Raw genomic sequence first — 13,087 nt, 5'->3', positions numbered from 1 at the left:
TCTGAAGGCAGCCCTGTTTAGGGAAGCTTTTAATGTTTGATGTATTACAGTATTTTAATATTTTTTTTGGAAGCCGCCCAGAGTGGCTGGGGAAGCCCAGCCAGATGGGCGGGGTATACATAATTAATTATTATTATTATTAATAATAATAATATTGCCCCATCGCCCCAACTTACAGCCTGCACTTGCAGCTGGAGGTCGTTCTTCTCTTGGAGCAGCGAGACCATCTTCTCCTCCAGCTCCTTCCTCCGGGCCTCCGACTTCTCCAGAGCCTCCTTCAGCTTGGCAAACTCCTCTTTCATGGCCAACATCTCCTTCTCGGTCTCCGCGCTCTTCAGCAGAGGCTTGATCTTGAAGTAGAGCCTCATCCAGGGCCAGTTCTTGACCACCATGAAGGACCGGATGTTATACTGGATCACCAGCAGCGATTCCCTGCAAATCAGAGAAGGGGAGAGTTTGGGGTGGCATGGTGAGGGTGGACACATCAGGGTACAAAACACAGAAAAGGCCACCTCGCCAAGTGGGAGACCACGCAGCCCTGCCTGAAACAGGAGGTTCACTTGCAACAAGCAAGGTTGGGATTATTCCACCATTCTGCAGTTGCATTCAGTGTAGGAAGCACAGAATTCCGCATCCTGAGAATGTAATCTATAAATTTTATAGTCCTCAAGATTATACAGCTAGGCTGAGTTTGTATGTGAGCAGTTTCCTGGGTCCACCTAGTTCTGACTAAGGGAGGAGTGAGTCTGTCCATTTTGGTGTCTCTCAGCCTCCCAATTTCCCCTCGTTCAATCCTCCCCATTAGTTTGCAATTCTTTTTTTTAGAAAAAAAAATTCCTCGCGAAAATTCACCAGCGAGTGTTTTGCCTACTGCACCCACTTTTTATGCATTGCTTCATGTTAATGTATTTATTTCCACTAATACGTGCATTTCTCTGCACACTTCGCCCTGCTATATGCATTCTGGGGCACATTGCTTGCCTGGAGAATGGCATTTGCAAAATTCGGGCAGCTGTGAATCTTGAAGGATGACCAGCTTTCAGTTTCAGTAACCGTGAATTGGGCAGGTTCACTTTTAAATGAGGACTGGATTTCTCCCCAATACCTAATTATTGCCAGAGGGCTCCAACATGCCCAGGCCGTTCCCCATCTAACCACACCTACAAATTCCGGAAAAATCCACTAAGGGACTTACTTCCTTTCCATGATCTTCCTGACTTCTATCCTGGCGAGGACTCCGCGAGACTGGGCCTGGATGCGGGTGATGATGCGAGAGAGACGCTCGTCCCTCATCTCCTCCAGCAGACCCAGGAGACCAGCCTTGAAGAACACCTGGGCAAAAAAAGAGAGCATTGTGGGGGTTTTCTATTTTTCAGAAAAACAACCTGTGCTCAGGTCCCTACGCAGGTTACCAGGTTGCTACTGGGCCTATATGATCTCGGTCGCCCTGCTCTGTACATGTTGAAGCTTGGGTCCTGTGCCTGTGTTTGTGTGTCACAGCCAAGCCACACCTCACCAGGAACCTTGACAGCGGAGAAAACACATACCCCAACCCAGGATTAGCCCTAGCCTCCTCTGTTGTGAAGAGCCAATCAACAGCGCGGCCCGGAATGATGATGTCACCGCCTTTTCCTGGTGAGGAAGTGGCTCATCCCGCCTCTCACCTTAGTGTGCCCAAATTTGTACTGGTTGTGGTCGATATCGAGGGAGCTCAACAGCTTCTCCGCCCCCTTCCTGCTGTCGATGAACTGGCCTTCGGGGATGGCGGCTGGGTTCAGGATGCGGTATCTGGGAAAGAGGAAAGGAAGCAGCGCTAGATAACCCCTGACAGCTTCCCTTCCCTGGGCTTTATCCTCTCAACATGGGCAGATGCCCAGATCAAAGGCCAGGACCGTGTATATTTCACAACTAAATTGTGGCAGAATACTTGGGGCCCGGAGAATCTCATCTTTCTCTCTCTCATCTAGTCCTCACGACTGTGAAAGCAAGTTTGGAAAGGTGTTGCCCATGCCTAAATCTCAAGAAACCAGAGATTTGGGTAGGAATGTTCAAGAGGACTTCAAAGTTCCCCACAGAACCACCTGAAAATGTTGATGATCAGGGGCTTCCAGCTGAGCGCGCGCCATCACAGTTGGAGGTCTCTTCGTCGGAGGAGACCTCGGTACATCAAAGGCGGGGAAAACCGCTCCAGCGTAGCGGACCCCCAGGAAAAAACTCAAATTTTGAGGATGTGGAATCTGGCAGGCTTCAAAAGCGGGCTCCCCCCCCTCCCCGGAAAGCTCTGTTTTGAGCTCCGAGAGCGAGGGGGTTGGAGCTGCGACGCAACAGATAGAACGCTTCCTTTGCTGGTACGAAACTGCGAGACTGTGAGGCATTAGCGGTCAATTCTTCCAACGCTAAAATCATTTAAGGTTGTACCGTGAGTACCTTTTACATCTGGATAAAATGTTGATGATCGAGCGGTATATAAATGTCTTTACGGTCGTGCCTTGGGAGTCAAACGGAATCCGTTCCGGAAGTCCATTCGACTTCCAAAATCAGAAGCCGTGGAAGCCCCGTCGGACATTCGGGTTCCAGAAGAATGTTTGCAAACCGGAACAATCACTTCCGGGTTTGTGGCGTTCAGGAGCCAAAACGTCCGAGTTCCAGGGCGTTTGACAACCAAGGCATGACTGTATATGTAGCTATGATTTCTGCACCGCAGGAGGTTAGACTAGATGGTCATCGGGACCCCTTCCAACTCTACAATTTTAAGGTAAAGGTAAAAGGACCCCTGACCATTAGGTCCAGTCGTGGCCAACTCTGGGGTTGCGGCGCTCATCTCGCTCTGTAGGCCGAGGGAGCCGGCGTACAGCTTCCGGGTCATGTGGCCACCATGACTAAGCCGCTTCTGGCGAACCAGAGCAGCGCTCCGTTTACCTTCCCACCGGAGTGGTACCTATTTATCTAGTTGCACTTTGACGTGCTATCAAACTGCTAGGTTGGCAGGAGCAGGGACTGAGCAACGGGAGCTCACCCCGTCGCGGGGATTCGAATCGCCTACCTTTTGATCGGCAAGTCCTAGGCTCTGTGGTTTAACCCAGAGCGCCACCCGCGTCTACAATTCTAGGATTCTATAAAAGGCAGAATGCATTTTCTTTTTGAACTGAGCAGACATAACCCTGACAGTGAACTGCCATGCAGGCAACCTCCCTCCGACGTTGCCCCATTGCGCTTGGGGCACACCCATATTCATGTACTTTCCCCCAGTGACACTCTCAGCTTCTCTGAAGCATCCTCTGTCTTCACCACTTGAGAGTTAAGCCTACCTCTGCCGGAAGTCCCCATAGAGGATCCGGTTGGGGAACCCCTTCCGGCAGATCCGAATCCCCTCCAGCACCCCGTTACAGCGCAGCTGATGCATGACCAAGGGGTTGTCCATCACACCTGAGAAGGCAGGAGAAAGGGGATGGGTGCGTGAAAGTGACAGAGTATTTCCAACTGGCAAAGCTGACAGGAAAAATCAGGGGAGTTTTAAACCAGAAAACATACGGAGAATGGAAAGTATTTTAAAAATATATAAGATTATATTGCAAAAATGATACCACCTTAGCAGAACTGGAATGATACTTGCGAATAATAGATAAATGATATAAACATGATAGTAGAATGTATGAAAAAGGATATAAAACAAAACTGTGCGATAATACCATGACAACAGAAAAAGTATGACGAGAAAGATTGGAAGTTTTTTGTAAAAAAAATTTTTTTAATTTGATAGATATAATGTCGTATAAATCTTTGGTCTTTTTTTCCTTTTTATCATTTTTTTGTCTTTGCTTCAAAATTTTCTTTTCCCCCCCTTTTCTTTTCTTTTTATATTTAACTCTGAAATACTTACCTTTGTTGTATGTTTGTATCCTTGTATCTTTGTATTTTAAACCAATAAAGATTTAATTTTCAAAAAAGAAAAGAAAGGGGGAAATCAGTCCCTACCACGTAAGCACTTTAATCTAGTGATTTAAAAGCATTTCTAAACCACTTAAAATACTTCAAAAATCTCTCTCGCTGGGGTTACACCAGTTACAATGGAAACCCTAATTGGAGACGCCAGGGATTGAACCTGTGACCTTCAGCATGCAAGGCAGGTGGCTCTACCACTGAGCTACAGGCCTTGTGCAAGGACTACAGCTCTCACCACCATTGGCCGTGCTGGCTTGGACTGATGGGAGTCCAAGAGAGAGGGAGAGCGCTAGGGCCCCAAAGGCACATCATACAAGAGGGACCTGGGATCTCACCTGGAGACTTGGTCTCATTGGGGATGATGCAGCGTACAAAATGAGGGTGGGTGGAGCGCAGGTTGGTCATCAGCTTGTTGAGGTTCTCCTGGGTGAGAAAGGAAGAGCAGATGAGTTGAGATGGGGTGGAGGAAGGGGAGAGGCGAGGAAGGACAACTGGGGAAGGCAGGCAGGTAGTTGAGATGGAGCGAGTTTTATGAAGGAGGGTGGAATGAGAGGTGTCCAGGCAGGCAAGGCAGAGGATGGGCAGATGGATTTGATTGACGGGGAAGGAAAGCAGGCAGAGAAAAGGAGTTATAGTTTTGCTGGAGACAGGAAGGGGGATGAGAAAAAGGGACTGGAGGCCACAAGGCAGGCTTGGCCAACCTCTAGATCAGGCACGGCCAAACTTGGCCCTCCAGATGTTTTGGGACTACAGCTCCCATCATCCCTAGCTAACAGGACCAGTGGTCAGGGATGATGGGAATTGTAGTCCCAAAACATATGGAGGGCCATGTTTGGCCATGCCTGCTCTAGATGCTTTGGACTACAAATTCCATCAGCCCCAGCCAGCCAAGTTGCTGTCCAAAATAATCAGGATGTCTGATTATCGTCTTCCAAAGCAACTACTCTATTCTGAACTTAAAAATGGAGAGCGTAATGCTGATGGTCAAGAAAAGAGGTTTAAAGACTCTCTCAAGGCAAATCTTTAAAAATGTAGTATAAACACTGACAACTAGGAAACATTGTCCTGCAAGCTCTCTAATTGGAGAACAGCGTTTACCAAAGGTGTCCTGGGCTTTGAAGATGCTCAAGCTCAGGACGAAAGGAAGAAATGTGCTAAGAGGAAGGCGCATTTGGCAAACCCTCACCATAATCAGCTCCCGCCCGGAAACCTATGTGCCCACCATGGAAGGACCTGTGGATGCAGAATTGGCCTCCACAGTCACTTACAGACTCACTGTTAAGACCTTGTTCGTGGAAGACAATCTTACTCGGCTACGAGGGACCGCCAAAGAGGAGAAAAAAGAAAAAGTCCAAAACATAATATAGAAGAGGCTGGGATGGGATGAAAAGAAATAAGAAAAGATCGAGATGGACATAAGTCAGTGGCTGGGGAGAAAAGATGTGTTTGTCCACTTGGTCCTCGTTGTGGGAACTCCACTGAAGAGAAGTTTGGGCGATGGGAGCAACATGGCAAGCTTGGCTCAGCCCTCGCTGGGTCCCCCAATAACGTCCTGGCAACCCCTTTTGTTTCCAGACAGCCAACTGGTGGTGATGGGGCAGGTAGGCCTAAGGAGGGCGCTGCAGCCAGAGGAAGCCCACCACAGAAGCTCATCCTTCTCTGGGGAAAGGGGTGCAAGGAAGCAGAGGAGCCCTAGGAGTAAGGAAGGAGCGCAGCCCAAGGGCTGTTGCCTAAGGGTGGTGCTGCCAGACTCTCCAAGGAAGCTGGCCTCAGGATATCCTCACCCGGTGCAGAGCAGACACAGTCTGGAAGGAGGAGCCCTTCTTTTTGTGGGTCGTTTTCCCCTTGGAATCAGGAGCTGTTTGGAGAGAGAAAAATGGGGATTCAAGATGCAGCCTAAAGGATGAGCATAGGTGAAGAAATACCAAAATGTATTAATCAGGAAGGCGTGGGATCCAACAGGAGAGGGTCACATGCTTCCCCCGCTACAGCTCAAATATCTACCTGGTTGGAGAGGACTCCCATGGATTGAAAGCCCTTCACGGCCTAGGAGCCTCGTACCTACGGGACTGCCTTTCCCGGTATGCCCCACGGAGGACCTTAAGGTCCATAAATAGCAACACCCTAGAGGTCCCGGGCCCTAAGGAAGTCAGATTAGCCTCAACCAGAGCCAGGGCCTTTTCAACACTGGCTCCGGCCTGGTGGAATGTTCTGTTCCTGCGGGATCCGATTTCTTTCCGCAGGGCCTGTAAGACAGAGTTGTTCCGCCTGGCCTTTGGCTTAGAATCAATTTGATTCCCTCCCCCTCTTTCTTTTTTCCTTTCTCCTCCTGTGAAGAGGCTGCATCTTAATGTTTTAATGTTGTATCTTAATCTTGTTCTTTAAGTTGTATTTTAATCAACTTGTTTTTATTATTGGTTGTTAGCCGCCCTGAGCCCGGTCTTGGCTGGGGAGGGTGGGGTATAAATAAAAATGTTTATTATTATTATTATTATTATTATTATTATTATTATTATCATTATTATTAGTGGCTGGCTTGAAACTATATGCACTGAGACAAGGGCAGGGCACGAGGCTGACGAAGGGCTGCTGATTTTTATTACAAATACATAACACTGTTTTGTTTTCATCGCAATGCGATGTGGGCAGGCATCCAGTTTGCGTTTTGCTTTCATTCGCGTGCCCTGGTAAGTCAGGCTAAGAGTGAACAACAGGCCCAACTTCGCCCAGGAAGCCTTGCGGCAGAGTGGGAATTCGAACCCAGCCTCCCAGGTCCTAGTCCCACACTCCAACGGCCGCGCTGACTGAGGGTCACTGGGCTGCCATAGTATTAAAGCGAATGACTCCAAACCAGAGCCTTTGGTTTTCTGTAGATCCAATCTCACGGACCGGAATGGAGTTTGGGATGCGGGCAGCCCGGCCATGCCCCCTCCCGTTCCCTCCCTTACGTGCATCCGATCCGGTGTAGTTGGCGAAGAGATGAGCCAGGAGCTTGAGAGACGACTTCTGGTAGAGCCCCACCACGGTTTCGTTGAGGGGGTCCTTGTTCTTCTGCAGCCAGTGGTTGATGTTGTAGTCGACGGTGCCGGCATAGTGCATGAGGGAGAAATGGGCCTCCGGCTTGCCCTTGATGTTGCGGGGCTTCCCAAAGTTGGCCGACTTGCCCAGGTGGTTGTCGTACAGCTTGGCCTTGAAGGTCATGTCGGTGGCCTTGGGGAACATGCACTCTTCCTCCAGAATGGACATGATGCCCATGGGCTGTGGAAGAGGACCAGGCATCAGGGGATGGAGGGCGAGGAGGAGGAGGCACCAGCAGGCAGCTCCGCCCCGTGGCCGTTTGCTATGGATGGAGCCATAAGGATGGCCTTATGCTGAGCTAGGCCATTGGGTCCACCTAACTCAATACTGCCTACACGGACTGGCAGTGGCCCCCAGGATTTTGATCGCACAGAGGCTGAGCAGGGAGAGTGTGATGGCCTGGGACTCGGGCTCAGACCCGGAACCAGAGGAGTCTCAGTCTGCACCTGATCCTTTGCCTCAGGCATCATCTGAACCAAGTCTGGGGCCGGATCCTGAAGAGTCCCAGTCTGTACAGGTTCCCCTGCAACAAACACCAGCTGGGCCGAGTCAGGGGCCTGAGCCTGCCCTGGCTCCAGATGCAAGGATGACCTCGTTGCCTTCAGCTGGGCCATCACTTACAGCTGTTCCACTACCAGTTTGGTTAGGGGAGGCTGAGGCGGCCTCTGGGTCTAGTAACCCACCGACGTCTCCCGAGCTGCAGAGACTGAGGTCTGAGAGAAGGAGAGACCTGAGTACTCGCAGGAGGAGTGCTCGCCTTCGGGTGAAACAGGGAGGTGAGTCGCCAGGGGATCAGGACTGGCCGCTACCCCGACGAAGGTAAAAGGCTGCCCCAGGTTGCGGGAGCAATATTGCTGTATGCTAGATCCTGCCTGAGATCCTGTACCTGTCCTTGCCTGGTTTCCTGCCTCATGTCCTGCCTTGGCCCTGTCGGACTGTCTCCCAGCAGAACCTTCGGATTCTGGACCGGTCCTGGACCGTGTTTCACAGGTTACTCCCAGGCCCAGCACAGAGAGAGGCCAGGGATTGGACCTTCTGCATGCAAAGCAGGTATCCCACTACTGAGCCACGGCGCTTCTCTTTATGGCATTCGCCATAAAAAGCAGCAGCGGCATGTAATCGAAGAATGGTAGAGTCGGAAGGGACTCCCAAGGACCATCTAGTCCAGCCCCCTGCAACACAGGAAGAATCCCTGGCAGGCGGCCATCCAAGCTCTGCTTTAAAACCTTCCAACACTGAGAAAGGAATACCCTGACTGTGCAGATTGTGGAGGCAACAGGTTCATATGTCCAGGACATCCAGATGACCTCAGGTGGTTCCCCTCGTTTAGGGATGGAGGGGAAATTTGTCCGGGCTGCTTTTGGAAAAGGGCTGGCTTGATTTGCTGGTCCTAGACTGAATGTGCAGATTGGAACGCAACTATTAAGTGGATTTTGCAGAAGTCTGAACTTCTCGGCGCCAATAAATGTATACAAAAATACAATGGTACCTTGGTTCTCAAATGCCTTGGTTCCCAAACACCAAAAACCTGGAGGTAAGTTTTCCAGTTTTTGAACGTTTTTCGGAAGCCAAACATCTGATGCTGGCTATTGCTTCCCGGGCACCTGCACCAATCAGAAGCTGAGCCTTGGTTTTCAAACATTTCGGAAGTCAAATGGACTTCCGGAACGGATTAAGTTTGGTGCTTTTGTTTTTGCTATTTATTTTGCATTTTTGCTTTTGAGGCTTTTTTGGTTAATTTGTTTTTGTGACCGTGTGGAACCCAGTTCAGCTACTGATCGATTGATTGTGTGACTGCGGAAATGGATAAAAGCAGGTAAGAATTTTTTTTTAAATTTTTTATCATTTATAATACTGTCTTATTTATTTTATAGTATAGTACATTGATTATTGCTTTCATTTTATGGATCAATGGTCTCATTAGATAGTAAAATTCATGTTAAATTGCTGTTTTAGGGGTTGTTTTTAAAAGTCTGGAATGGATTAATCCATTTTGCATTACTTTCTATGGGAAACGCGCCTTGGTTTTGGAACACTTTGGTTTTGGAACAGACTTCCGGAACGGATTAAGTTTGAGAATCAAGGTACCACTGAATGCATTTTAAATCGTTAAAATGTGTGTGTGGGGGGGGGAAATGCATATTTTTGGAGCTGGGTGCTGAAGAGGATGCAAAAACGCACATTTCCAGGGGAAGAATTGTGCATGAGACGTGGACAAATGCAATTTCCCATGCATTCTTTTGAAAAATCCATGGTATGGAATGGGCCTATGATTGTGGCACATGTGAAACTGAGATGGAAGAGAAATAGACAGGTCTAGTAATCATTGGAGGTTTTTAAACAGAAGTTGGATGACCCCCTGGAAGGCATTCTTTAGCTGTACCTCAGGGGGTTGGAATGGATGACTCTCGGGGGTCTCAACCCCACAATTCCATGAATCTACAATCATGGGATGTGGGTGGCGCTGTGGATTAAACCACAGAGCCTGGGATTTGCCGATCAGAAGATCGGCGGTTCGAATCCCCGCGACGGGGTGAGCTCCTGTTGCTCGGTCCCTGCTCCTGCCAACCTAGCAGTTCGAAAGCACGTCAAAGTGCAAGTAGATAAATAGGTACCGCTCCGGCGGGAAGGTAAACGGTGTTTCTGTGCACTGCTCTGGTTCGCCAGAAGCGGCTTAGTCATGCTGGCCACATGACCCGGAAGCTGTACACCGGCTCCCTCTGCCAATAAAGCGAGATGAGCGCCGCAACCCCAGAGTCGGCCACAACTGGACCTAATGGTCAGGGGTCCCTTTACCTTTACCTACAATCTCTTACTGCCCTACCTATCGACAACCTTGCCCACTCTGGGAGGCAATTGCCCCAACTTAGGCATAAATGAATGAAAGTTGCCCTTTGGGGACTAAGGAGGGTATGTTGGAGGCAAGGAGGCACCTTCTCGATGAGGTCAATGCAGGCCTGGAGGTCCATGCCGAAGTCGATGAAGACCCACTCGATCCCTTCTTTCTTGTATTCTTCCTGCTCCAGCACAAACATGTGGTGGTTGAAGAACTGCTGCAGCTTCTCGTTGGTGAAGTTGATGCACAGCTGCTCAAAGCTGTTGAACTGGGAAGAGAGATGGGGCAAAGGAAATCAAGGACTGGCAATCTGTCCTCCCTTCCAGGTTGTCTCCCTCTACTTATGTGTCTTATCCCACCTTTTTCCTCACAAGGAGCCAAGGTGGTGCATACAGGTCTCCCCCTCCTTTTCAGTCCATCCCTGCAACAACCATGTGAGGTAGGTTAGGCTGAGAGGCAGTGATGGGCGCACTCAGTGAGCTCCATAGCTGAGCGGGGATTCGAACCATGGTCTCCCAGGTCCTAGTCTAGCACTCTAACTGCTCCAGCACACTGGCTCACTAGCCAGGAGCGATGTCGAAGGCTGCCAGTCTTTTCAGGAAGCCTTCTGAAAATTACCCCCTGAACTATTTTGCATAGATTCATGATTGGGTAGTAGTATTAGTAATAATAATAATAATGCCAGCAGAAATGGGGACCAGGCGGTTATTTGTCGGTCACGCTGGACCACCCATTCGTCTTTCCTGGTTTCCACCCGGCAAAGCCAAGCTGGACCACCCAGTTAGTTACCGTATTTTTTGCTCTATAAGACTCACTTTTTCCCTCCTAAAAAGTAAGGGGAAATGTGTGTGCGTCTTATGGAGCAAATGCAGGCTGCGCAGCTATCCCAGAAGCCAGAACAGCAAGAGGGATTGCTGCTTTCACTGCGCAGCGATCCCTCTTGCTGTTCTGGCTTCTGAGATTCAGAATATTTTTTTTCTTGTTTTCCTCCTCCAAAAACTAGGTGCACCTTGTGGTCTGGTGCATCTTATGAGTGAAAAATACGGTATTCAAAATCTCAAAATGGATTCTCCTTGGAAGAGAACCACTTACATCGAAGATCTCAAAACCAGCAATGTCCAGCACCCCGATGAAATACTGTCGTGGAAGCTTGGTTTCCAGCGTGACATTGATTCTGGTCACCATCCAGTTGAACATTTTCTCATATACAGACTTGGCCAGGGCTCCAGTTGAGTAGTACACCTGGGTTGTTTTTTAAAAAGGGGGGAGGGGAGAGAGAGAGGTACATCTCATTAACCAGCTAAAACAAATCTGGGAAGGTCGAGGGCGCAACTTGTGGCCTTCAAAACCTCGAAAGAATGCCCCCAAACTCCAACATTTCACGTCCAGTTAAATTTACATATTATATACTGTATATGGTGCCAAATTTCAAAATGTGGCTCCTTCTAGCTCTAGTTCCAAGAGCCTGGGAAAAGGAATCCTCGTCCCGCCCCCTGCCCCCCCAGGACTGTCTCTCACCTGCTGGACATTTTGCCCTTTGGTGACGTACTCATTCCCAACTTTGACCCTCGGGTGGCAGAGACCTTTGAGCAGGTCGGCCGAGTTCAGGCCCATCAGGTAGGCAGACTTGTCGGCTTCTGGAAATTCAGAATTGGGGCAGGGGGTGGGTGGGGAGGAAACCACTCGGTTACACCATGGCTCGCCTTGGTTGAGGAACGGCAGTAGAAAAGACAGAAGGGATTCCAAAAGCGAGGCAACATCAAAGGCAGACCCCGTGAGGGAAGTGGGCCCACATCTCCCAACCTCTTGGGGGCGCTCTGAGTATGCACAGGATTCTGCTACCGACTTCTGCTACGTGTCAGGAAACCAAGAGAGCCTCCTTTCATTTAAATTCCATTTAAAATTATTAAAATGATAAAGGCTAGAAACAGGGCGGAGGCAGCAGGCAAGGCATGATGAAATGGTTAGGGAAGTTTTTGATGTTTGATGTTTTATCCAGTTTTTAATGTTCTGTTGAAAACCGCCCAGAGTGGCTGGGGAAACCCAGCCTGATGGGCAAGGTAGAAATAAATTATTATTATTATTATTATTATTATTATTATTATTATTATTATTATTATTTGGATGAATGAATGAATGAATGAATAAGAGAGGCAGCTGGAATTTCTCCAGCTGCAGGAGGGCTTCATTGCCCCACGTGACTCCTGCCCAGGATTTGCCAAAACAAAAGGTAAAGGGACCCCTGACCATTAGGTCCAGTCGTGACCGACTCTGGGGTTGTGGCGCTCATCTCGCTTTACTGGCCGAGGGAGCCGGCGTACAGCTTTCCGGGTCATGTGGCCAGCATGACTAAGCCACTTCTGGCAAACCAGAGCAGCACACAGAAACGCTGTTTACCTTCCCGCCGGAGCGGTACCTACTTATCTGCTTGCACTTTGACGTGCTTTTGAACTGCTAGGTTGGCAGGAGCAGGGACTGAGCAACGGGAGCTCACCCCGTCGCGGGGATTTGAACCGCCGACCTTCTGATCGGCAAGCCCTAGGCTCTGTGGTTTAACCCACAGCGCCACCCACGTCCCTATATGCATATACATGTATCTATAATTTACACAAGTTGTGGGGTTCTGTTTTCTTGACGCAAAGGAGGCATCTGGTTGGGGAAGGCTGGGACAGAGCATCCTGCCCTGCGACCCAGCATTCATTTGCCTCGCTTGCGGTTCATCGCAAGCATCCTCCCTCACCTTCTGTGCCGTCGGGCTCTGCCTGCTCCTCGCGCTGCTTCTGTTTGAACTTCATGTTTCCGTAGTGCATGATCGCGCCCGTCAGCTTGTAGATGGAGTTCTTCTCTTCCTGGGTGAAGCCTAAGACGTCAAAGGCGCTCTGCGGGAGGAGGAAGCAAGGGGAGGGTTGGCTGTTTCTGCCCACACGGCCGCGAGGGGTGGGTGACTCGCTTGGAATACGACTTCTGCCCCCCCCAGCTACTCACGTCAGTGGCCAGCAGCTCCTCAGCGTCATCGATGGACGGCACCGTGGTCTCTCCTTGGGAGATGAAGGCGTAGTCGTACGGGTTATTGGTTACCAGCATCATGTCTGGGAAGGAAAGGCATTGGGCAGGGAATAAGGCAAAAGGAAGATTGTCCCTTTTCTTTTTTTAAAAAAAATAAAATTCATATTTTTTTTATTTCCAATTTCCCCCTGTTTTTTTGCATCCAATTACCTTATTTTGCCGACC

The 13,087-nt window shown here is 49.4% G+C and overlaps 1 protein-coding gene across 3 annotated transcripts in view; it reads right to left on the bottom strand.

Annotated features, from left to right (window-relative positions):
* LOC310746753 (myosin-7) overlaps nucleotides 1-13,087 on the bottom strand; it is a 38,408-nt gene that overhangs the window by 14,654 nt on the left and 10,667 nt on the right. For all 3 annotated transcript variants that reach the window (XM_083580746.1, XM_083580748.1, XM_083580747.1), the window contains exons 11-22: nucleotides 12,842-12,945; nucleotides 12,597-12,735; nucleotides 11,375-11,493; nucleotides 10,949-11,098; nucleotides 9,954-10,124; nucleotides 6,891-7,200; nucleotides 5,727-5,800; nucleotides 4,278-4,365; nucleotides 3,309-3,426; nucleotides 1,665-1,788; nucleotides 1,196-1,332; nucleotides 177-432 (exon numbers count right to left, since the gene is read on the bottom strand). In XM_083580746.1, the coding sequence (XP_083436872.1) occupies nucleotides 177-432; nucleotides 1,196-1,332; nucleotides 1,665-1,788; nucleotides 3,309-3,426; nucleotides 4,278-4,365; nucleotides 5,727-5,800; nucleotides 6,891-7,200; nucleotides 9,954-10,124; nucleotides 10,949-11,098; nucleotides 11,375-11,493; nucleotides 12,597-12,735; nucleotides 12,842-12,945 (1,790 nt within the window). The remainder of the gene's footprint in view (nucleotides 1-176; nucleotides 433-1,195; nucleotides 1,333-1,664; nucleotides 1,789-3,308; nucleotides 3,427-4,277; nucleotides 4,366-5,726; nucleotides 5,801-6,890; nucleotides 7,201-9,953; nucleotides 10,125-10,948; nucleotides 11,099-11,374; nucleotides 11,494-12,596; nucleotides 12,736-12,841; nucleotides 12,946-13,087) is intronic.

Source organism: Podarcis filfolensis, assembly GCF_964270895.1.
Source record: "Podarcis filfolensis genome assembly, chromosome: 13".
NCBI classification, from domain to species: Eukaryota; Metazoa; Chordata; class Lepidosauria; order Squamata; family Lacertidae; genus Podarcis; species Podarcis filfolensis.
Note: the sequence above shows the minus strand (reverse complement) of the source record. Positions and strands in the feature narration are given on the sequence as shown.